Below are 26,335 nucleotides of genomic sequence, written 5' to 3' on the forward strand. Positions count from 1 at the left end.
TGAGTGTGACTTTGTAGACACAGGAGAACAGGAGTCCAAAAGCACAGGTTAACATGAGTCTCACTCATACAACTATAAAAATTATGGGGTAATACTTTACAATAAGGTTCATAGTTCATTAGGTTCATGCATTTACTAACATGAACTAATCATGAACAACACATGTACAGCATTTATTTATCATAATTTAACATTTACTCATGCATTATTAACATCCAAGTCCATGCTTTTTAACATTAGTTAATGCACCATGAGTTAACATGAATTAACAATGTACTACTGTATTTTCATTAACTAACATTAACTAACATGATCAAATACAGTAGTAAATGTATTGTTCATTGTTTGTTCATGTAAGTAAATGCATTAATTAACATTTTCAAACCTAACCAACAGTTTGGAGAATTGTTTAAATATATACTCTAAATAGTTCTTGCTGACAGGACATGTTGGCATCCACTTTCATGAGGGACGTTGCAGCCCGATCAACCACTTTTTGATAAAGAAGCTTCATTCTTATTATTTTTGTAATTTAAATCTTCTGATGATTGTATCTGAGCATTTATTTTTTAGTATTTAACTTGATGTCTTCCACCACTTAACCATCAACAGATCCTCATAATGTTGTAAAGTCCCTTCTTGTATAATTGTGTTTTAGTTGTATTATTCAATAAGTCAATAACTTATAAAGTCAGTTTGATGTCTTACTAGTAACATATTTCTCTTTATCTACTAATTTAGATTTCATTGCAAATTTGATCTCTAGTTGAAAGAGTTGAGGTAAGTACTTCATATTCTGTTAAATAGTTCTGTTTGAAGTTACAAGATTTTTAATGTGTTTTAGGTATTCAAGTTAGGAATAAGAAATAAGGAAGTAATTAAAAAAAATATGTAACTTTGGTAAATGTTTGTGCTCCCCAACAGATGTCTGTCTGAAAAATATGTGTGCCCAGAAACTTTCCTTTAAGCTCTCTAAAGAAAGCTCTATACTAAATATGTATTCAAAAGAATCTGTTATTACAATGAAGGGTTGCAGACTTTCACGGTGCATGTTTGTGCAAGCACTTTATGTAATGGTGCAATAATGCCACAGCCTACAAGCAGCTCACAGTAAAGAATATAAACACCCCCGGTGGAGGCATTTTAAACATCTACAATAGCTGTGGAGTCTGAACAACCAGTCAGGAAGTGATTTCTCAAAGAGCTTTCAAGACATTTTGTTTCAAACAGATACGATGAGTGTGCGATTGGGAACCCTCTTTGTGATTTTTAAGGTAGGAGTCTATTTTTAGCTGTTGTTATATAAGTGACTTTAAAAAGAAATGTGTAAATATATATTGCAATAAAATATGAAGTAAAATAGAAAACAAATATATTATATTATATCCAAACATTTTAATTGATGTTTAACAAAACATGGAAATTAAAGCAAATTCACAGTGTACATATAATATGTGTGTAATTTGGCTGGATTAATAAAAAAAAGTATTTACATTTTTAAAAAACGTTTTTATTATTATTTTTTTATTATTATTAGCTGCCTTAATGAGTTATTCTTTTAAATCCTCTACAAATAAAACTTTGGTGGCCCACTGGCTTGTAACCTAACTAGTTAAGCCTTTAAATTGCTCTTTAAGGTAAGAGAGAGAGACCAAACCACCATGAAGTTTGTCTACGAACTTTACTTTTCTAGTTTAATATTGTCCTACGTATGAAATTCTAAATAAAAGATGTTTACAAATATTACACATGACTGTAACAATCACATAACCCCAAGGCACCCTTGGTTCTAAATACTGTGTGTAGTTAGTGTGGATGATCTACTTGTTTGTGGTGTGGTGGTTGTTTATTGAGACCTTTGTTTGAATAGTTATATTGGCCAAAAAACAATTATCCATCTGCTGTAGATTCTTTGACATTAAATTGGAATTAATTTAAAAACTTCAAACCATTAGAGCACCATGTTATTGTAAATGTTATATAAAACAATCTAATTTGTTTCAATTTAGATATTGTCATATGGATTGGCGGAGGAGTCTCCATGTACACCTGGCTTTAAATCGAATCTGCTGGTTTTTAAAGTCCACAAAGATCACCTTCACAGGGGAGAGAGACTCGGAAGAAGTAAGCGGTTTTCTCCTGTCAATAGAAGCGGCTAAACATTGAGCGGGTACTACTCTCTTGGGGGTGGAGCAATCTTTTAGTGTGTCATTCCTCCACTGCACATGACTACTTTCTTAATTGAAACTTCGCTAAGCCACACCTGAAAACCGCCAAACACAAAATGCAGCTTAGCACTGTACTTTTGCTCCACTACTTTCCTTTAACATGCAGTCACTACTTAAATTTTTCTAATCCCCATAGACAGGAAAAACAGTCCTGTGATTTGTCTAATCAAATATACTGTATAAGGCAAATGGCATCATAATGAGCTACCTCAAGACATGAGCGCTTTATAATTGCGGCAAACTGTTTGGAAGCAATAAAAGTTTCTAAGAAGATGTCCAAAATCTTTACACGCATTGACACAGAGACTGTTTAGATGCATGTCACTGATGGGAAGACGACAGACGTTTACTGTATGAGGACTGAAATGGCCTTAAATACCCAGCAGGCACAAGACGTCAACTTGACGTCAGATTAACGTTGTACCATAACGTCATGGGGACGTTGCAGAATTATTTGTAAATGAAAATCGGTTTGACTTCAGAACTCAACATCAGGTCGATGTCAATGTCCATGTCCAACCTAAAAGCAACCAATTATCAATGTCTAATGATGTTACAGCGTAACGTTGTGTGGACGTTACCACAGTGATTTCTATCAGACGTTGTATTTTGGTTACCATAACTTATAAATAAATGTGAGTATTTGACCTCAAAATGACGTTGGTTGAAGATGTTGGCTCGACATTGAGTTTTGGTCACTTTCTAACAACTTAAAATCAACCAAATATCAACGTCGGAACGTTGGACATCAAAATAATATACTCTTTAGATGCTGGCTAGATGTTGAATTTTGGTCACCTGGCGTCGCAACCTAAAATCTAATCTAATATTAACGTCATATGATGTTGTGTGCCCGCTGGGCAATAACTCAATGCACTACAGAATGTTACGTTTACACACACATGCACAAATGACATATAAATGCATCATCTTTTTACAGCGTAGTACTCACTACTCTGGAGTACATTTGAAATGTCTACTTTTTACTCATACTTTGAGTAAGATTTACAACAGATACTTTTACTCTACTTGCACAACATTTTGGGCAAGTAATGGTACTTGATTTTTCAGTACTCCTTCCACCACTGCTGATACCCGGTATCCTAAAAGGTTGGACGGGCTTGTTAAATTTTTTTTTTCCCCTTCCAAAACCTAAAGTGAGAAATGCCAGCATGGATCAAGCAATGAGGGGCACTAAAAGAGCGCTGTTAAGTTGATTTTGTTTTTGATATTCCTGGCACATTCAGGAATAGACGACAATAACTCACACACCTCTTACCCTAAAAAAATCTAAACTTTGTTTCCTGCAAAAATACAAAGCAGGTTATGTTTCCCAGCTGTCTTTTTACATTTTTTGCTTGATAGTATGAGCACTGCTCTGTTTCCTCACAATAGCTGTAAGAGCAAGCACAATCCAGTCATATTTCCATTTCTTTCAAGCTACGAATATTTGAAATTACATATCAACAGAACAAAACTGAGATGTGATCACAAACTGAGTACTTGCGATCAATCTTTTGATAGTTTTTTCAGCCATTTATAACCCTCATGTCAATTCACTAATGTTTTCATTTGTCTTTTGGAGCTTTAGTCATTGGTGACAGCGTTATGCCGGGTTAGTGTCTGCTTTTATATTTGTTGTTGGATTAATATTTGCTGTTAGGGAAAATCTATTTGTTCACTTCTGCTATTTATAATTTGATTTGCATTTTAGTTTATTTGTTTTTTGCACTTTACTGCAAACTTGAATAGTAACTGTGTAAAAAACCCACAAACATACTGACAGTTATATTATACAATGTTAACATTTGGCACAAATCCATCAATTTCCCCTTTCTGGCTGCTCTTTCTATGAATGAATTATGTAGAAGCACTGTTCATGTGTGTTTCCTCGCCGGTTAGAAATGTTATATTTTAATGCACAACAATTAGGCCCAATCCTAATTCTATTTGTGTACCTCTACCCCTTCCCTTTGGCCTTTAAAACCAAGTGTGAAGGGGGAAGAGCTTCAAAAATTACCCCTAAGAAATGGAACACCACTACAGCACCTGCACACGTCATCATATGTCATCGTGAGCTCTTCCTTCAGATTGTAACTATACTGCGCATTTACACAGTGGCTATATTGATCAATGTAAACACACCAAAAAAAATAAAAAAATATATTAATTTGTAGATCTCCTTACTTCCGGGTGGAGTCATGCTGCCGTTGTGGCTGGTGTATTCTGGGAAATTTTCTCACCCCCTTGGATTCGAGTGTGATCCTGAAAAATCTCAGCTTGAAGGGCTATCTACCCGTTCCCTTTAGACCTACACCTTCAAGCTAAAGAGAATTGGAACACCCCTACCCCTTTACATAAACGTGCAAAATTAGGGGTAGGGGGAAGGGGAAGGGCAAAGGGGTACAATTGGGATTGGGCCTTAGTCTATCAAGTCACGGTTTAATTTGTTATTATAAGATTATTTTCACATTTCACCTCTCCTGCTGTGCATGAATTAAGTTGCTGAATGCTCAGCGTACGAGGCAGCTAGGCTAACCTAGCTTCAAGTTTGATTAAAATGTTTTCTAATTTGTTGCCTATTATGTTGTGAATATACCCCTGTAATGCATACTGCAGTCCTTTTTTGTCTGCTCAGAAATCTTACCTGTTCACCAAAAATGACTAATTATATCCCTGGGAATGTCTGACACTGGCGCATACACATTGTAATAGACATGCCAGGCACTAAAGCTTGACAGGCGTAACAACAGTAACTAAGGAGCGCAGAGCTTAGCGAAGGGTCAACCGCCATCCAACAATCGTAGCAACTGTAGCGACGCGCAGGGGCTCTGTCAAGCTTTCGAGCGAGTGCATAAGTATTGTGCAAATCTGATACCCGGTATCCTTAAAGTTTGGACGGGATGGTGGAGTTTTTCCCTTTTCAAAACCTAAAACCCAAGAGGAGAAACGCCAGCGTGGATCAAGCTGTGTGAGAGGCGCTAAAAGAGTGGAGCTAGGTTGGTTTTGTTTTGATATTTCTTTCACATTCAGGGATAGACAGGCGGCAATAACTCACACACCTCCTACTCTAAACAGATCTAAACTGTGTGTCCTACAAAAACACAAAGCTGGTTATGTTTCACAGCTGTCTAATTCCTTTTTTTCGCTCGATATCATGAGTAATGCTCCATTTAAGCCTTCGCCATAACGTTAGTAACGTAGTCATACTAATAGCGAATAGGTCATAGTGACATGAGTTATTGATCCGGAAAATATGAATCTGCAAATCTGTTGCTAACTTTGATCTTCATATTTCCATCTGTTTTAAGCTACGAATATTTGAAATTACAAATCAACAGAACAAAACCGAGATATGATCACAAACTGAGCAGATGCGATCAATATACTTTACCCCCAGCTGTTTTTCAGTCATACATAATGAGCACACAAATATACTGACAGTAATAGGTAACTTACTGTAAATGTACATTGTTATATGGGTCAATGATGCTAATATTCGGCACAAATCCATCAGTTTCCCTTTCTGGCTGCTCTGTCTATGAATGAACTATGTAAAAGCACTGTCATGCGTGTTTCCTCGTCGGTTAGTAACGCTATATTTCATTTCACACCAATTAATCTATCAGGCTTTTTGGCTAAAAAATAGAAAAATCACGGTTTCATTTGTTATTATTAGATTATTTTTAAATTTCACCTCTCCTGCTGAGCATGAGCTAAGCTGTTGAATGGTTAGCATATGAGGTGGCTAGGCTAAGCTAGCTTCAATTTTGATTGATTTATTCTCTAATCGGTTGCCTATTATGTGGTGAATATACCCCTGTAATGCATACTGCAGTCTTTTTTTGTCTGGCTTTCTCGGATATCTCACCTGTTTGCCAAAAATGACATTATATCCCTGGCCATGTCTGAAACCGGCACACACACATTGAAAAAGCCATGACAGGCATGAAAGCTTGTCAGGCGTAGCAACAATAACTAAGGAAGGCGGGGCTTAGCGAAGGGTCCATTGCTTGTGCTTTGAAAACTTAAAACTTAAAATGCCTCTCTCAAAGCTCAGCTGTATGTACTGTGTCTTTCTGGTGGAAATTCAACAATTATGCGCTTTTATGAATTAACCAGAGATTTTGCAGGAATATGCAAATAGTAAAAAAAAAAAAAAACACTTGATGCTTATCTTTTGCCATCTTTGACCCCAGAAACACATTTACAGTACACAGACTCCTTACAGGAAGTAGAAAATTAAAAATACAAAAAAAAAAAAAAAAGTGAAAATGAGTCAGTGCTGAAAATCAATAAGAGAAAATAACAAAAATAAAGAATAAATAAAGCATAAGGTAAAAAAAAGTGTAGAAAAAGAGAAGTGGTTAAACTGATTAAACTTAAAAATGAAACGGATAGTTCTCCCTTTTACTCAACTGATAATTTACTCATTAGGTAAGGTTTATTTATAAACTAATTTCAAGAGGATCACATGCTTATGATTGCTTTCGGTTGGTCCCGCATTATTCAATTTATGATTCACCAATCAGACGATTGCCAAGCCACTCTAAATACCCTAAGTTCCATATTACAGCCAACTTCGTTTTGAAGAATTCCCCCTTCCACCCCTACCTCTCCTTCTTACCTAGATGGGTGACACGGTGGCCCAGTAGTTAGCACTGTTGCCTCATAGCAAGAACGTCAATGGTTCTAGTCCCTACCAAGCCAGCAGTTGTTTCTGTGTAGAGTTTACACATTCTCCCTGTGCTTACGTGGGTTTCCAGCCTGATCTCACAAGGAAACGTAAGTATTTTAAGTTTTGTCAGTTTAGTGCAGTGGTTCCCAAACTGGGGCGTGCAGTCTGACCACCAGGGGTGCGCAAGAAAATGCTTGTAATGGCGGAAAGTTTTATCTTTTATTAGTTTTATGCATTTATTTTGGGTAAACTTTACATTTCATATTTCTGGGAGAAAAGAAATTTACTTAAAGAAAAACAAACAAAAAAAACACATAATAAATTGTAATTTACATCCCGTGCATAGTCATCTCGCTGTTCCACATGTGTCACAATAGCCCTGCCTTTTCACATTAGTCATGTGACAGTAGGGATATACCATCTACATCGGCCGAGGCGAGACGCTCGGGCCAGTGTACAGAATGGTGTACAGATGCTGCCTTTTCACAAAAGTTTACCTTGGCTGCGACTCTCTGTCAATTGCATGCAAATACAATCTTAGGGTGCTTTTACACATAGACGTTTGTTTCAGAATCTGTTTCGTTTCCCCGTTAACGTGGTTTGTTTGGCATACATGAATCCAGCAAACGTGCTGGGATCCGCGCCAAATCAATCGGCCCAAGATCGTCTGAATGAGATGCTCTCTGCTCGATTGAGCGGATTGATTGTAGTGAGAAAACAAAACAATCCAACAAACTAACGACCCAGGCTATATCACAGTGTATTATGATTGTGTAATAGCCATATATATGGCTTTATGAAGAGTAGGGCAGGATATCATGTCTAATACGAAAGTGAAAGCATGCTGAAATATGACCAAGAGGTGTTTATCCGTTAGGAAAATTGACCGAAGTTACTATCTGATAATTTTTCCATATTTTAATCTTATAATATGTTGTGTTAGGCCTGTTGTTTTGTTTATTTCTGCACTGACAGCTCAAAAGAAACATCCACATTGATCTGCTTCATGATCTGATGCAGTCTTCGTTCATCTGTTTTTTTTTTTTTTTTTTAATTTTGGCAGGGCAAGTACAAATCTGAACTACACTTACAAACAAGACACACCCACTTAAAAGACAACTGGGTACACTGCAGCATCCACCAAGAAGCTCTAGCGATGAAAAACATGCCAGATGAACCTTTGTCTGTACTTAATGACGATGTGAAAATTGTCAACTTCATAAAAGCTAGTCCATTAAATTCACATATTTTATTATTTTTATTTTAATCATGTATAGAGAAAATATGTGTATTTTGTTAAAATGCAGAGTTTAATCAGAGAAATGGGTGCTTGACATGTGTCAAATATTAGAAAGGGGTGCACACAACACAAATTTTGGGAACCACTGGTTTAGTGGCTAGTTAAGTCTTTTAAAAAGGAGGTGTGGCACCCAACCCCACCCCTAACCCCAACCGCCATTGGGTGATAAGCAAATCGTACAAAATTGTATGAGTTAGATTGTACGAATTCATACGAATTAGCCACTAGATGAAAAAGTACCGAATTGCCGTGAGATTGCGTTGGGGTTTCCCCCAGGTTCCCCAGTTTCCTCCCATCATCCAAAAACATGCAACTTAGGTTAATTGACCAATCCAAATCGGCACCATAGACATGCTCCTAGTAAGTAGTTATCTCTTAAGAGCAATCACTAGCTGTTCATTAGCTACTACAGCAAGGGAGTTCTCAAGATGTACCTGAGCTTAAACTCCCCTCTCGCCTTGCAAACGGGAAAGAGCCCAGGGCTTGAGAACCTTGTCGGCTCAGGGCTCTCTTCCGGGACAGCATAACAAGCTAAGTAGGAACTCTTGAATTACTCTACCTCGAGTGGTTCCAAACCTTTTTTTTATACTGTTGAACATAGAAGGAGATGTGTTAAAGAAACTTGTAACCATTTAGATCCATAGTAGAAAAAACAAATACTTTGGCTTAAGGTTTCCAGCTGACTTCAAAATATCTTTTGTGTTCACCAGAATGCAGAAATCAAACAGGTTTGCAAGAAATGAAGGATGATTAAATGATGACATAATGTTTTTAGTCTTTTGGGTCATTAGCTCTAATCTGAGCCACAGGTCACTTAATATTCAGTGGGTAAATATAACTTTTACACTTTTTGTTGAATCTTTCAGCAATTACAGCTATCACAAATATTCTGTAATTGTTTGAGATGCAATATTGTACAGAAGTTGTATTGTTTCTTTCAACATTTCTTCTAATATTTATTAAATTTCTTGCTATAACTCTTCATCACTGACACTGAGAGTGATCAGATGCTGGACATTAACAATCACAACTTGGTGGACATAGAATTGTGCTTGCACAATCATTTTCTTCCCTATACAGATGCAGGTTTTCATAAACGCTGAAAAACAAACTTTGTTTCTTACTTAGATTTTTGGTCTTGTTTTTAGCCCAGATATCTAAAAATTCTTAAATCAAGAAGCATTTTCTAGGCAAGTAAACATTTGGCTTTTTTTCAAAGACAATATTCCAAAATGAAGTAAGTTTTACATTAAAACAAGCAACATATTCTGCAAAATGGATTAAGCTAAATAATTTGATGTTCAAACAAAAGCAAGATTATTTTTAATTATTTGAATTCTTTTGACTTTTTCCTAGAAAACCAGAGAATAGTTTTTCTTGTCTATAAAATGCTTCTTGATTCAAGATTTTTAGATATTTGAAACAGAAACAAAATTGTTTGCTAATACTAACTGAATCTCTTTTGTTGTCAGTCGTATTTAACACATGTGATGGAAGAACAGGAATAGATTTTCAGTCCACTGATCAGGAGATTGATCTGAACATGGATGGGACTCTGATGATGAGGAGGTCAGTGACTCTTCATGAAGGCCCCAAGGAGTTTTTAGTGTCTGCATGCGACTCCAGTGGCAAGAAGCACACGGTCTCTGTCAGAGTTGAACGTGTTCATTATCATAAGGATCATGACGTGAATACATTGATGAATAGCACCTCTGTACAGGTACAGATATTACTTTCTAAAACAGCAATGTGTAACACGATACAAAGTGTGGTGCTATTTTTAAACAAATTGGGAATTAAAGTGATCATGTTTTTCTCATTTTGTTTAAAACAAAAAATCAAAACAGCACAAATGTTATGATTAATCATTGTTGAATTGAGAGAATTCACCTAATCTTCCACTGATGTTTGTAAAATATTATTATTATTATTATTATTATTATTATTATTATTATTATTATTATTATGTATAAATAATATTAAAATAAAAGTTACTGAACACAAAGGTTACATTACTGTATCCATTACTGTCTTTTTGTAGGTGGAATCTCCCTCTGATGATCTAGTTCTGACATTTCCAAAGTCTACATCATGTTTAAAGAGAGCAAAGAGAGGTTGGATTGTTCCTCCAATCAGTGTATCTGAGAATAGCAAAGGTCCTTTCCCAATGAGGCTGGTCAAGGTCAGTGACAGTAAGGAATGAAAATGAAGTGAATGAGAAGATTTGTCTGATTTTTCAGTTTTTCTGATGTTTTGCTTTTTGTAATTAGATAAAGTCAGATTATGCTTCTGAAATTCGGATGGCATACAAGATCACTGGTGAAGGGGCAGATCTGGAACCTAAGGGGATTTTCCAAATAGACAGACTATCAGGGTGGATCAGTGTGACTCAGCAACTTGACAGAGAAACAAAAGCTTTTTATAAAGTAAGTTGATTTGTTTATTTATTTATTATTTTTTTGGTCAAGTTGGTAAATTAATAAAGAATACAAATAAATAAACCTCTCTAATAATACCTAACATCCCTATGTTTTCTTATGTCTTTAGATGGTAGTTCATGCAAATGGTGTTGATATTGATATTTTAGAAAAGCCAATGGTGATTATCATAACTGTGACAGACCAAAATGATAATAAGCCTGTGTTTACTCAAAATCCTTTCAATGGAAATGTTCCTGAAACTGCGAAAAATGGTAGGTGGATGATACAAGTTATTTTTGGCGAACTTACTTTCAGTACTCTAATGCAGAGGCTTTTTTGTTTTGCTAATGAATTTCTGTATTTTCTGACCACAGTGGGACGAGCTTTGTGAACTGCATATCTTCCGTTTTTGTTTAGGGAATCTTTATATTGTGTATAAAGTGCACATCAGAGAACCTTATCAATGTGTATGACAAAATACAAGTTGATTATTTATTAGTTATTTAGTTTATAGGTAACATTGAATATTTGATATAGACTATTGAAGTCAATGGATATTCAACATTCTTTAAAATATCTTTTGTGGTTAATAGAAGAAAGAAACTTCTACAGATTAGGGAAGAATGGAGTATAAGTACCATTTTTTTTGGTTTAACTATCGATTTGAGTTATTGGCCCACAGTTTTATGTTTTTACACATACAAATAATTGGTGACATCAAAAAAGGGATACTAGTCCTAGAAACATTTTAATAAATAAAACTGTAACTTAAACTAGAATTGAGTAAATATAAAGAGTAATTTCTATTTTGTGTGGTGAAAAGTGTAAAATATTTGCATGAAGGACTGGTCATTTTTTCTTCTTTTTTTCCCTCTTCACATGGCTTGGTCATGCCTGCTAATTATTGTTTACTCTCTCACCAAAGGTGAAGTGTTTATGACGATCACAGCCACTGATGCAGATGATAAAGAGAATACTGACTATGCTGATATTAGTTATGCCATTATCAGCCAAGATCCACCATCTCCAAAACCTAACATGTTTGCTATCAATCCTGTAAGTGGAGGGATTTCTGTGCTAGAAAAAGGCCTGGACAGAGAGGTGAGAAATGCTTTTTGATTAATCTTAGTTGTTGTTCAATTTTATGCAAGCAAGTTGATTAGTCATCTTCCTCTTTCAGCAATGGTTCAGATATACTTTGGTTATTACGGCTACTGACATGAACGGAGAGGGTGGGTCAACCACTGCGACAGCAGTTATAAGTGTTACTGACAGCAATGATAATGCACCTCAGTTTGACAGAGATTGGATTATTCCTCCAATCAGTGTCCTTGAAAATAGCAAAGGTCCTTTCCCAATGAGGCTGGTCCAGGTCAGTGATGCTTGCGAGTAAATTGTTGAAAGTTAGGAGGATGATGAAAAGATTTGTCTGTTTTGACTGTTTTTCTAATGTTTTTGCTTTCTATGATTAGTTAAAGTCAGATCATTCTCCTGAAACTCAAATGGCATACATGATCACAGGTGAAGGGGCAGATCAGGACCCTATGGGGATTTTCCAAATAAACAGACTATCAGGGTGGATCAGTGTGACTCAGCCACTTGATCGAGAAAAAAAAAATTCATACAAAGTAAGTTGATGTCTTAAAATAAAACCTTTATTTTTTTTTCAAATAAACAGTACATAACATACTCATATTTATTATGTCTTTAGCTCATAGCGCATGCTAATTCAGTGGATGGGCGTTCAGCAAAAAAAACAATGAAGATTATTGTAAATGTGATAGACCAAAATGATAATAAGCCTGTGTTCACTCAAAACCCTTTCAATGGAAGTGTACCGGAAGCTGTTGGAAAGGGTAGGTGGATGATGCAGTTTTAGTTGAGATTACATTCATCATTTTAATGCAGGGATGGGCTTTTTGCACAAACAAAATTTTCTGTATTATCTGACCACAGTGGGTGACCCTTGTAAACTGCATATTTTTTGAGTAACATTAAATTTAAGGGCTTACTTAACAGAAGAATTTTCTTTTTAGTGTTCTCACATTCAGGTTAAAGGGATAATTCTCTCCAAAATTAGTATGTTCTCACACTCGGGTGGTTCCAAACCTTAATAGATTTCTTTATTCAGTTGATCTCAAAAGAAGATATTTCTAAAGCTACTGCTACTGACATCTATAGCGGGGGGGGGGGGGGGGGGGGGGATACTACAGAAGGTGATGGAGACCGGTTTCCAACATTCGTTAAAATATTTGTGTTCAACTAAAGAAATAAAGTCCTACCGGTTTGGAAACAGTAGAGGAAATGATGACTTAATTTATATATTTTTTGGTGAACTATCCCTTTAATGAGTTATTGGCTCACAGTGTTATGTTTTTACACATTCAAATGACTGTTGGCATTAATACCAGTCCTATAAACTTGAATCAAGTAATTATAATATTTGTATTAAAACATTTCAAATATAATTGTTTGTATTGAGGTTAAAAGTGGGAAATATTTGCATTGGTACCCACCCCCCCTCCCCCTCCCCCCCCCTCACATGGCTGGTCATGTCTGCTAAATATTTTTTTACTCTCTCACCAAAGGTGAAGTGTTTATGATGGTCACAGCCACTGATGCAGATGATAAAGATAATACTGACAATGCTGATATCCGTTATGCCATTATCAGCCAAGATCCACCATCTCCAAAACCAAACATGTTTGCAATCAATCCTGTAAGTGGGGGGATTTCTGTGCTTGAAACTGGCCTGGACAGAGAGGTGAGAAATGCTTTTTGATGAATCTTAGTAGCTGTTCAATTTTATGCAAGCAAGCTCATCAGTCATCTTCCTCTTTCAGCAATGGTCCAGATATACTTTGATTATTACGGCTGCTGACATGAATGGAGAGGGTTTGTCAACCACTGCCACAGTAGTTATTACTGTTTCAGAAGGCAATGGTATTGCACTTCAGTTTGAGAGAGGTTGGATTATTCCTCCAATCAATGTAGCTGAGAATAGCAAAGGTCCTTTTCCAATGAGGCTGGTCCAGGTCAGTGATTGTTAGGAACAAACTGCTGAAAATAAGGTGGATGATGAGAAGATTTGTCTGTTTTTATAATGTTTTTTTGCTTTCTGTATTTAGATAAGGTCAGATTTTGCTTCTGAACATCAGATTGCATACAAGATCACTGGTGAAGGGGCAGATCTGGAGCCTAAGGGGATTTTCCTCATAGAAAGACTATCAGGGTGGGTCAGTGTGACTCAGAAACTTGACAGAGAAACAAAAGCTTCATACAAAGTAAGTAACTTTTTGAACAATTAAACAACAAAATGAAAAGACTGAAAATAGGCTGTGCAAAAGTTTGTGTGGATTTCAAAACCTTGATTACAACATAAAATTTATTTGAGTGACTGAGTGAACATTAACAATCCTAAAACAGGTGCAACCCATCATAATAAAGGATATTTAAGATATTTAAGATAGCTGATTGCTAGTTGTGCTTCTCCTTATTGGCCTTTTTCACGGACGCTAGCACGCACATCCGGTTGAGCAGTAATTGCGTATTCTTACTTCCGGCCGGAGCAATAGCGTCAGATACGCTATGGTTTTCACTACCTCTTTGAAAACTTTATCAAAAAGCTTTAGAGTGGTCACAGACAAACCACAGACAACCTCCAAAGAGCTCCAGGAACATTTTGCTGCTGATAATGTCATTGTAGATCGTGTCACAGTCCACCACACTCTTTACACAGAACAGCTCAATGGAAGATTCGCACTCTACAACATCAGAAAAGTCCGACCCTTCTTATCTAAACATGCAGCTCAACTCCTTGTTCAAGCTCTTGTTCTCTCCAGACTGGATTACTGCAACTCTCTACTAGCGGGGCTTCCAACTAACTCTATCAAACCTTTTCAGCTGCTCCAGAACGCAGCAGCACGAGTGATCTTTAATGAACCTAAAAGAGCACATGCCACTTTGCTGCTCATCTGTTTGCACTGGCTGCCAGTTGATGCTCGCATCAAATTCAAAGCTCTGATGTTTGCCTACAAAGCAACCTCTGGCTTTGCTCCTTCTTATCTGCTCTCACTTCTGCAGATTTATGTGCCCTCCAGAAACTTGCGTTCAGTGAATGATCATCGCCTCGTGGTTCCATCCCAAAGAGGGAAGAAATCACTTTCCCGAACTCTCGCATTCAATCTGCCCAGTTGGTGGAATGAACTCCCTAACTGCATCAGAATGGCGGAGTCACTCACTATTATTAAGAAACGACTAAAAACTCAACTTTAGTCTCCACTTCACTTCCAAATCTGCAATTGCCTCTCTGGCTATACCACAAACCACTAACTGTACTCAAAAAAATAAATAAAATAAAAAATTACTAATGCTTTCCTTCTTAGACTTTACATACCTGAAACTTGCCTATAGCACTTATTTATTGTTGCTCTTATAGTTGTGTAAATTGCTTCCTTGTCCTCATTTGTAAGTCGCTTTGGATTAAAGTGTCTGCTAAATGATTAAATGTTAATGTAATGTGATGCAGAAGAAGACTTTTCTGCATTCTTCAAACAAGCAGAGTCGTTTGAGGTATGCAAAGGGTCATCTGGACAAGCCTGAATCATTTTGGAAAAATATACTGTGGACAGATGCCAAACTATAGGAGCTGTGCATGGCAAAAAAAGAATACAGCACTTCAGGAGAAGAATATCCTCCTTACTGTAAAATATGGTGGAGTGTCCATCATGCTGTGCAGATGTGTGGCAAGTACTGAAAACCTTGTCAGAGAATTCAGAGACTTGTTCTTGGCTATAAGAACTGTCTACAGGCTGTTCTTTCAGCAAAACATGGCTATACAAAAGATTGATGTTGTTATTCTGTTGGGGTGTCCAAATTTTGCACCTGTCTGTTTTTGTTATGTCTTAAATTGCATAGCATCTGTTGATTAAATAAAGGTTATGTCAGAACTGAAATGTTGCTTTTTCCCTAGGGTATAAAATATAATGAAATTACTTATTTGAAAGGCCAGCAGGCTATGGCTTGCAATAATGAAAATGATCAGGGGTGCCCAAACCTTTGCATAAGACATGATAATATATGAGCAATATCACATGAGTAGCAGTGAGATGTGACTGTATATTGGCACTGGTGGGAGGAATGCGTTGGCACTAGACTGTATGGCCAAGTGCCTTAGTGCCCCCACCAGTGACGATATACAGCCACATCGCAATGCTACGAGTGTGATATTGTGTTTATACAACAGTTCGTTGGTATTACTGTGTGTATACAGTGAGTCTTAAAAACCCTTTTGTGTATACACACACACACACACACACACAGTTGAAGTCAGAATTATTAGCCCGCCATTGAACATTTTTTTCTTTTTTTAAATATTTCCAAATTATGTTCAACAAAGCAAGGACATTTTCACAGTATGTCTGATAGTATTTTTTCTTCTGGAGAAAGCCTTATTTGTATTGTTTTGGCTGGAAAAAAAGCAGTTTTTTTTTACTTTTTAAGGTCTAAATTATTAGCCTCTTTAAGCTATGTTTCATTTTTGATATTCTACAGAACAAACCGTTGTTATACAATAACTAGCTTAATTGCCCTAAGCTAGTTAACCTAACTAACCTAGTTAAGCCTTTAAATGTCACTTTAAGCTGTATAGAAGTGTCTTGAAAAATATTTGATAAAATATTATTTACTGTCATCATGGCAAAGATAAAATAAATCAGTTATTAGAAATGACTATTATGTTTGTAAATGTGTTTCTAAAAAAATAAACAGAGGGGTTAATAATTAGGGGGGGCTAAAAATTCTGACTTCAACTATATATCTATATATATATATATATATATATATATATATATATATATATATATATATATATATATATATATATATATATAGGGGTGTAACGATACACAAAAGGCACGGTTCGGTTCACGGTTTTGGAGCCACGGTTCGGTTCGGTACGGTTCGGTTTCTGTTTGCTGTGGGGTTAGGGTTGATGTCATGTTAACAGCAATGCTAAGGGACAATTCACTTAATAACAAGAACATCTTAACTTTCTCTTTATTAACTTTGTCATCGCATTTTTAGTACAGTCAGGATACCCGAGTAAACAACTAGAATTAAATAAATACCTCCAATATAGACTAGTCAGAAAAAAAACTATTCTCTTTAGTGCAGCCATCTTAACTAAGTAAACTAAAATTACATAAATAACTGCAGTGTAGACTAGTGAAAGATCTTCTTCAAAAACACCATAATATACACTTTCTCCGATGAGAGGCTTGATCTCTGTGCTGACACAGACGCTCATTTTTAATTATATGGTTTCATTAAGATAGATAGGTTTCCGTTTAAATTAATGAAAAATATACATATACTGTGTTTGTAAAGTGTTTTTTCATGACATATTCACCAGTAAAATACATTGCGGTTGTGTCTGAAACTAATAATAGGGTTGTAGCCGGCTGTATGTTTGCCTCCCGATCTCTCTCTCTCTCTCCCGCTCCCTCTATGCCGGTCATTTATGTAGGTCCGCCTTCATGACAGCTGATGCCTGTCATTTCTGTAGGTCCGCCTTTTTGACAGCTGATTGGTCAGGAGACCGATCTATCATCATTTGGCGACGCATCGCGGGAATGTAAAAAGCATGTCAGGAAGAGCGGGAGAGAGAGCGCTTTTTCCTTTGATCTCGTTTTTCGTGTATTTTTCTGACATGATTATGATTTTCGTTGTTTTTGCTTAACTTTCGTTTGGGTAAAATTATTTTGTATTACTTTTGCCCACTTTAAGAAATTTTGTGAGGTTTGTACATTTTTATTTCAATTGATTTGTATATTATTTTTTAGCTCCGACAATCTAGCTCTATCTCCTCAAGTTCAGTCTTAGTGTAAGGTGGATAGGGAAAATGTCATACGATTTCCATTTTGCAAACACGTAGAAAATGTATTGTTAAAGACATCAGGTAAGAGGTGAAGGTCATCTTTGTTTATTTTATTCAGTATAGGGAAGAATGCGGCGCACGGCGCTGAAGACCTTTTTTTTTTTTTCATCAGTTTTAGTGAGGTAAGAGGGGTTATTCATGAGTTAGAATTGTTTTATTATATTTATTTCTTTAGTTTGTCTTCACTATCACCCCCTTGCTTGAGTTTAACTAATTTTTGTTTGATACTTTTGTTTGAATTTGCTACTTTATTATATTATTTTTATTAGTGTAAATATTTCTCTTTTTTTGTATATTTGGGCATTATTCTGGTTTTACTTTTGTACATTAAATCACTTTTGTTGGCAGTTCTGTTGCTTACACCCTCACATTGTGAAATTACCACACTTTTTAAATGTTTTTCCTTACAAGTAAGTTTCGTGAAACAGTTGAGACAGGCAGGCGCTTTGTCTACGACACGAATTCTATTCCTGTACTCAACTGGAAAACCAAAATGTTTCCACATAGATGACTTAAATGTGTCTGGGGGATCTGCAATCTCAGTACTATGTGAAGCAGCCATCCTGTGTCCAGTAGTAACGAGTGTTATGCTTACTCAAGTCACATGACATAACATGCACTAAAATACTAACTTTAGAATATAATATTTAGAACAAATCCTCATCATTACTAAAACAATTTAATCAAATATGATATTAAAGATGTGTTTAAATTGGTTCAATTAGTTAGAGACAAGTGACGTCAACCTCAACAATGGGCAGCAGGGGGCGTGAGAGTACCGCGGTACGCCACGAGAGTTTCGCGATACGTATCGTGGTTGGTGTATCGCGATATTTCGGTTCGGTTTTAATATCGTTACACCCCTAATATATATATATATATATATATATATATATATATATATATATATATATATATATATATATATATATATATATATATATATATATATATAGGTATTTTCACAAATAATAAACCTCTTAGTTATTACCCAAACTGCCAATGTTTTTTTTTTTTTCTTATGTCTTTAGCTTGTGGCTCATGCAACTGGAGTGGATGTGAATATCGTAGAAAAGCCAATGGATATTGTTGTAAATGTGATAGACCAAAATGATAATAAGCCAGTGTTTACTCAAAGTATTTTCAGTGGAAGTGTTCCTAAAGCTTTGGAAAAAGGTAGGTGTATCATACAATTTTTGGTGAAATTGTGAATTGCATATCTCAGATTTTTGGTTGGGAGTCTTTATATTTTGTACAATGTGCACATCAGAGAACCCTATTATAATATGTAAAAGAATACACAAGAAGTTGATTTCTTGGTTATGAGTAACATTGAATTTAAGGGTCATCTTGACAGAAGAATTCTGTTTTCAATGTTCCCACATTGCGGATTACAGGCATATTTTACAGGGATAATTAAATTTAAATAAAATGTTCACATTCTCAGATGTAAACCTTAAACCTTAATGAGTTTCTTTCTTTAGTTGAGCTCAAAAAAAGTTAGTGATATTTAGAAGAATGTTGGAAACAGGTAGCTACTTAAGTGGATCAGTGGTATTCAATACTGTGCTTCTTGTCTGGTGTGATACCCACTTTAAATTCTACAGTATCTCAATCAGTCAGTGGAGATCGCTGATCTTTAAAGAAATCAGATCTTAAACACGACGATTTGTATATGGTATGATAGTTAACCAGAAGTGCTTGGACTAGCTGACAGAAAATTAAGTCTGTGTGCATATACCCCATAGATTGATTAGTTCATTGCATATACCGCAGAGTATTATGTTTTATATGTAACACAATTATACCTAAAATCAAATAATTATAAAGTTTGTACTTTGTGTGGTCAAAGGAATGAAACAGCTGCATAGAGTACTGGTCCCCCCCATCTTTACATGGCTGGTCACAAGCCTGCTGTTTATTTGTTATTTTCTCATCAAAGGTGAAGTGTTCATGACGGTCACAGCCACTGATGCAGATGATAAAGAGAATACTGACAATGCTGAAATCAGTTATGCCATTATCAGCCAAGATCCACCATCTCCAAAACCAAACATGTTTGCTATCAATCCTGTAAGTGGAGGGATTTCTGTGCTAGAAACTGGCCTGGACAGAGAGGTGAGAAATGCTTTTTGATGAATCTCAGCAGTTGTTCAATTTTATGCAAGCAACCTCATCAGTCATTTTCCCCTTCCAGCAATGGTCCAGATATACTTTGGTTATTACGGCTACTGACATGAATGGAGAGGGTTTGTCAACCACTGCCACAGCAGTTATTACTGTTACTGACCCAGCCGTCTAGAGGGCGTCAGTACCACTGTAACGGTACTGTGTGTTACTCATATCTGCTCAGGCAATTGGTTGTGATGCCATACCTTAGTTAAACACATTTTATTTTTCCATTTAGCCTCTGAACAATGTTGAGAGTAAGCAGTGGCAACGTTTATATGTGTGTCGGTTTTTTGCCTACTTCAACTGCTACAGTCTTTGTGAATGTAGAAGACGTGAATGAGCTGCCTGAGTTTATTCCAAAGGTCATTTTCAATTGTGAATATTTACCAGCTGGCCTAGAACTGGTTTCTCGGTGAACAAGCTACTGATCCAGACACTGTAAAATCAGAAAATGGCCTGCTTGCTTATTTGAATAAATGTAATTTCTTTGACTAATGCTCTGTCCTGCTATAATCACATATTTTTGTTTTGTTTATTAGAGACTAAATGCTGTCAAACTGCTTTTTACGAATAAAGATAAATGTAGAGCACCTGCCCTGACATTCTGTCTTCATTAATTCATTTATCAACATTTGCTCACACTGTTAAGAAGAAAAACAAGGGAGGAAATGCTTGTAGCATTGGAAAAACAAAAGTAAACATGCTTCTAAATGTTACTGGTTTGAGGAAGACAAAGAAAAATTAAAGGTCAGATAAGAAAAAAGAAAGATACAAGATTTAAATCTTTTTAACTTTTGGATATTTTCAGGATTTTCAGGATTTGTATGTTATTTATATGAAGAGTTTGGTTGCAATATGCAATAAACCCCATTTTTTGACTTTTGAAGTAAAAAAATGCAGTGAAGTGCCCAGAATTTGCTCAGTAATGCGAGTAACGTTGGTCTGTGTCATACCGACAAATTGTCAGATGAAGACGTAGCTTTCAACTTCACAAAAAGGTATAAAAACTCTACAAAAGTGGACAGGGATAAAATAATCCTGCATCGGTCAGTCTCCGTTGATGTAAAGAAGAAGGCCAGGGAGGTTACTGTGAAATACTGCTTTTTTTCCTGCACTCCTCCCCATCACAAGATACCTGTCTGCAATGCTGCATTTCTTAGTATCCTTTGTAAGTTTATTCTTTAAATAATTTCTGTAAATATCGAACAAGAGGATAATCACTGTATAAAACACATGCACGCTCCTGTTTCCCTGCGCAAAATTGTGGCTGGAAACACAACTTATGTGATCGGTTCTCTTTCAAATAGACTAGACAAAAAGTTATGCTCAAGTACCCAACAGTCTTGCTGCTTTGAAAAGCTCCAGCACCGGTTGCTTTGACCATTCTTTGAACAGTATATTTCAAGAGTTCACACTTAAATATTGCTTGACAACTGTAAGCAGGTTTGGCATGCTGTCCCGGGAGAGAACCCTGAGCTCGGAGATAGTTGAGCCCAGGGCTCCCGCCAGGTCCATAGAGCGTGTAAGGGGAGTACGAGATCAGGTGGTTCTCGAGAGCTCCCCTTTTTTTTTTTTTAAAAGGAGGAAAGGAGGAGAAAGGGGGTGGATGGGGGGTTTCTTCGGAAAAACGAAGGTAAGGGAGTAATTTCTAGCTAGGCTATTTATAGTAAGTTGGGATAGATCTGATTGGCTAACTAATGAGTGTAGATAGGCGGCCAGCTGCAGTCAATTATATCACGTGCTCCTCTCGAAATTAGTTTAAAAACTTCACTTCAAGAGTTCACACTTAGATATTGCTTGACAACTGTAAGCAGGTTTGGCATGCTGTCCCGGGAGAGAACCCTGAGCTCGGAGATAGTTGAGCCCAGGGCTCCCGCCAGGTCCATAGAGCATGTAAGGGGACTACGAGATCAGGTGGTTCTCGAGAGCTCCCCAAATGCATGAAGCTCGGGACAGCAGCCGTGTATTCGAAGAAACTCCCCAAAAGGCTTGAAATGCTATATCCGGCTGCTGGATATAGTTATTTGAAAGGAAGAGGGCTCCTTGGAGCAAAGGGTGAAACAGGTTCCTGCGGGAACCCGAGCAGAGTTGGCGTGGGCTGTGAATACTCCTGCTGGAGTAGAGACTTGGGGAGACCCCTGCGGGGGTCAGAGCCATGGGGTGGGTGGGAATCCTGCTGGAGTCATTACAAGGAAAGGGGAGTGAAGGACTCCGGCTGGAGAGGGGGGTGAAGGGGGGCAGGGGGGGGCGGGGACTCCGAAGGAGTTATTTGCTCGAGGAACACTCCTTGCGGAGATAGAGCTGGGAGGTGGCAGCACTATATATAATTATATATTTATATGAAACATATAGATATATAAATATATAATGGGGTAATCTAGGACCTTGGGGGGGCGTTTTTTACTGACTCTTGAGAGAGTCGAAGCTCTTGACTCTCCTGCGGGAGAGAGAGCTGTATGTGCCATCTCCAGCTGGAGTTGGGAAAAGGAATGGTCGGTGAAGCCCCAGCTGGAGGGTGAAATGGCAGTTGGGCGATGACCCCTGCGGGGGTCCGGTGCTCGGGATTAACTCCGCGGGAGTTAGAGCGTGAGGGTGACAGCACTATATATAAATATATATTTATATGCGTGGGTGCATATATATATATACATATATATAAATAAATTTAAAAAATAAAAGATAAATGTGAGAAATAAACAGAAATAAACGAATAAAAGCTAGGGCCGGGGAGGGTCGGTGACATGACTAGTGTCACAGCTCGGGGCTGGGTGAGCTATTTAACTGGCTCCGGTAGGAGTCTGGAAAGATGAGGGGGAGGTGAAGACTCTAACTGGAGGGTGACGGGCGGTATAGGTGCTCTGGGGGTGTTCCTGCGGGAACAGAGCGTGAGGGTGACAGCACTATATATAAATTCATTTTTATATGCGTGGGTGCATATAAATGTGAATTTATACAAATAAAATCAAACAGAGAGAAAATAAATAGTGCTATACTATATGTCATTGAAATGAAATATAATATAAAAAGCTAAGGCCGGGCTGTGAGATGATTCCTGCGGGAATCGAAGCTCGGGGTAACGCCCCTGCGGGGGCCAGAGCCATGGGGGGGGCGGGGTCCTACAGAAGTTATAAAAGTTGGTGGGCAGTGAAAACTTCTGTGGCAGCGGCCAGGGGGGGGGGGCGGGGGTGACGGGGGGGCCTGGGCAGGGAAAGAACTCTTACTGTAGTTTGGTGAGTGAAAGGGGAGAGAAGGCTGAGTGCAAATCAGCTGGAAGGAAGAAAAGAAATTAGATGGCTGGGTCATGCCCGCGCCCTTGGGAGACTTGGTAGTTCCTTTGCCCTCGGGAAGCTGGGTTGTGTTCTTTCCTTGTACTAGGCTCGTGCCTTTGGCCGCTGGGATAACTGCATCTGTTGGTGAGGGTCCTCTGGGCTTCCCTGCGATGGCTGTGGCTGAGTCGGATGTAGGTTTTGAAGGCGTCAGAAGACCACCTTCCTAGTGTTTGTATGTGTTGTTGTGATAACCCTTTGTGTGCTGCTGTAGTGGCGGCTCCAATTCTGAATGAGTGACTGGAGTATGATTCTGATGGGAAGCCTGAATTGGTTAGGACATATTTAAGGTGTTTTTGGAACCAAAAGCGTGTCACTGGGTGGTGTGTGTCGTCTATGAAAAGGGGGTCTAGGGGACTTGCACCTAGTGTTTTCCTGTAGTGTGTGTAAGCTAGAAGAGTTTGGAATGGGCTTGTGGGGGAGGGAATGTTGAATATGTAGATGTCCTTTTCTGGATTGATCTGTTTTACTTTGCTTAATGAGGAAAGCAATTGTTTCCTCATCAATCAAGGTCAGATCTGCTATAGTAGGGTGGATAGAGGGATCGAATTTAGATGTAACTGTAAGTTCAGAACATCTTAGAAATCCAAAAAAGGCAAGAATAAACATTGCATCTAGGGTATGATCTGTATGAAATGAAAAATAGCCTTTCCTAAGTGTGGAAATGCATTTAGCTAGTATGTTGTGTGTGATGGGTAGCCTTGTGTCTGGGAGGGGGGGGGCGGGTCTTCTGAATGCCTTTAATAAGAAGGCTAGTTTGTGAGTTAGTAATAGATTCAGAACTGGAGCTGTACATGAGTTTGTGAAAAAACTGAATGCCACTTAAATAGCTCTTAATCGAGTTTGCCTGGATATGTTTGTGAGAATGAAGGTAAGTGATAAATGATGTGATTGTAAGTAGGGAGAAATTGGGGAATGTAGTGTTGTATAGTGAATGGAAATGTTTGAATGTTTTCCATGCAGTGAGATAAGCTTGTAAGGTTCTTTGAGCCACCGCTTGCATAATGAGAGATATGGATGTTTGGTGCAGAGCGTGCATGGGATGATTTATTGGAATATCATCTCTGAATAAGGAGGGATGGGCGTCAGGTGCTGCTCCGCCTCCGGCGCTAATTCTCTGAATTTCTGAAAATGAAGACGAGAGAGAGAGTCAGCAATTTGGTTATGAAAACCAGGAACATGTACAGCAGTTATAATAAACTGTTTTTTGGCTGAAGTCCAAATAAGGCGACGGAGAAGCGGCATTAGAGCAGGGAAGTGAGAGCGCCCTCTGTTAATGCAGTGAACGACGGCTTCATTGTCACAGTGAATGAGAATGCTGGAAGCAGACCATTCATCTCCCCATAATAGGGTCGCGACGACTATGGGGTATAGTTCGAATAATGCAGATGAATATTGGTGTGATGGAATCTCTAACATTTGGGGGGGCCAATCGGATGCGAACCAGCGGCCTTGATAGTAACCGCCGAATCCTATGGAAGGTGCAGCGTCTGTATAAAGATGGATGTCTACGGGGGATGAAATTAGATCACTATAAAAGAAAGAACAGCCGTTCCAGCACTTAAGGAAGGAAATCCAGAGGCTGAGTTCGTTTCGACATGGATCGGATAAGGAAATGTTTTCGTCTAGACTCTGAACTGAAGCTGCGAGTTGAAGGAGGTGAGTGACGAACGGGCGTCCTTGAGGTATGATGCGCATGGCGAAATTTAAATGCCCTAATATTGACAGCAGTTCGCGTTTAGAACATTCTTGTTTCTCCAAAAATATGGAAAATAGAGAAATGATGCGATCGACTTTCTCTTTGGGTAAAGATGCTTGAAATTTGTTGGAGTCCAAATTGATGCCTAAGAATTCTATGAAGGTGCCGGGGCCGGCGGTTTTTTCTTCAGCTAGAGGGATGCCGAGTTTGGCAAACACTGCTTTAGTAGTCTCTAGGTGTTTAGCAGGTGGGGAATTTGGAGGGGAAATTATGAGGAAATCATCTAGTAGGTGGACTACGTGCGGAATGCCGTAATTATTAGCGAGGATCCAGCATAATGCTTCTGAAAGCATGTCGAAGATTTTGGGGCTACTTCTGCAGCCGAAGGTTAAACGGACTGCAAATTAGAATTGGGATTTCCAATTAATGCCAAAGAGATGCCAGAACTCGGGATGCAATGGCATAATTTTGAAAGCTGACTTGATGTCTACTTTCGCAAGCCAGGCGTCGCGTCCGACGAGTTTAATTAAAGAAATGGCTTGGTCTATATCGTGGTAATTCAGAGAGAATTCGTCAGGTGAAATTATGCTGTTGACGCTTGAATAGGCGGAATTATGGGGAGAAGACAGGTCGATAATTAGCCGTTTTTTGCCCGAAAATTTTCTGGTCGCTACTCTAATTGGGCTGACTCGATAGGTGCTAAACGGGGGGGCAAGAAAGGGACCGATCATAAATTTATTATCGATCTCTTTCTTTATTAATTGCTCCACCACTTCTAGTTCAGCGTTAGCAGATTGAAGGTTAGGACATGCGAGGTTATAGGAAGGAAGAGTCGAAACACCGGGGTGGAATCCATTAGACAGACCTGAAATGAGAAATTCAGAAAAGTTAGGATCAGGGTGCATGCATAATTCATGGTAAAGATTAGAAATATTGACAGGAGTCGACAAATAAGATCTATGTTTTTTATTTGCTTTCCACACTTGGCAGACTACTCGAGCATGAGCGCCACCGCAGTAACTGCATATGTGTAGGTATTTGCAAGGGTGGCGGAAACATCTGGCTGCGTTAAAGTTATTGCAAGCTAGAGATGATGGAGGGTTTTGAGAGGAGGGAGGGGGGAGAAGAGCAGGGATAGCAGAGGTAGATGGGCGGGGTACGTAACTAGTGGATCTTGGGGTTTGTAGTTCTTTCTCAGCGGAGGGGATTATGAAGGGACAGGAAGTGGTTGGGTGAAGGTTTGAGCGGCAGACCGCGCAGGAAAGATTGCGGCATCCTAGAAAAACTCTGTTATGGAGATCAGTGTCCAAAGCCCCCCAATAAGAACACTGATTCCATTGAGCAATGCGAATAGCGCATTTTGCTGAAAATAATTTGTGATATGTATAGAAATGTGTTCCCCCATAGGAGAGTGCGAGCTCCGAAATAATGGCCATATAGTCATTCAGCTCGCGCCTCCTATGGGGAAAGACTGAGCAGATGGTGTCTGTATAACGTGAAAAAGCTACGTGGAATTCGGCTATTGTGAGTGTGCGAGGTTGAGAGCTGACTGGTGATTTAAGTGTAATGGTGAAT

General features: G+C 38.1%; 1 protein-coding gene and 1 long non-coding RNA gene across 3 annotated transcripts in view; both read left to right on the plus strand.

The window, feature by feature from the left end:
- LOC147843254 (uncharacterized) overlaps window positions 1–26,335 on the plus strand; it is a 164,704-nt gene that overhangs the window by 64,780 nt on the left and 73,589 nt on the right. The window lies entirely within an intron of this gene.
- Window positions 1,150–20,327, plus strand: si:busm1-71b9.3. Of its 2 annotated transcripts, NM_001446883.1 has the most exon segments (17): window positions 1,150–1,274; window positions 2,010–2,124; window positions 9,679–9,926; window positions 10,248–10,388; window positions 10,477–10,632; window positions 10,754–10,898; window positions 11,552–11,727; window positions 11,807–11,998; window positions 12,099–12,254; window positions 12,338–12,482; window positions 13,215–13,390; window positions 13,470–13,661; window positions 13,755–13,910; window positions 18,595–18,739; window positions 19,506–19,681; window positions 19,761–19,865; window positions 19,868–20,327. In NM_001446883.1, coding segments are annotated over 16 exon segments (2,463 nt in total). In that variant the 5' UTR covers window positions 1,150–1,235; the 3' UTR covers window positions 19,868–20,327.

Source organism: Danio rerio, chromosome 7, assembly GCF_052040795.2.
Source record: "Danio rerio strain M-AB ecotype USA chromosome 7, GRCz13ab, whole genome shotgun sequence".
NCBI lineage: Eukaryota > Metazoa > Chordata > Actinopteri > Cypriniformes > Danionidae > Danio > Danio rerio.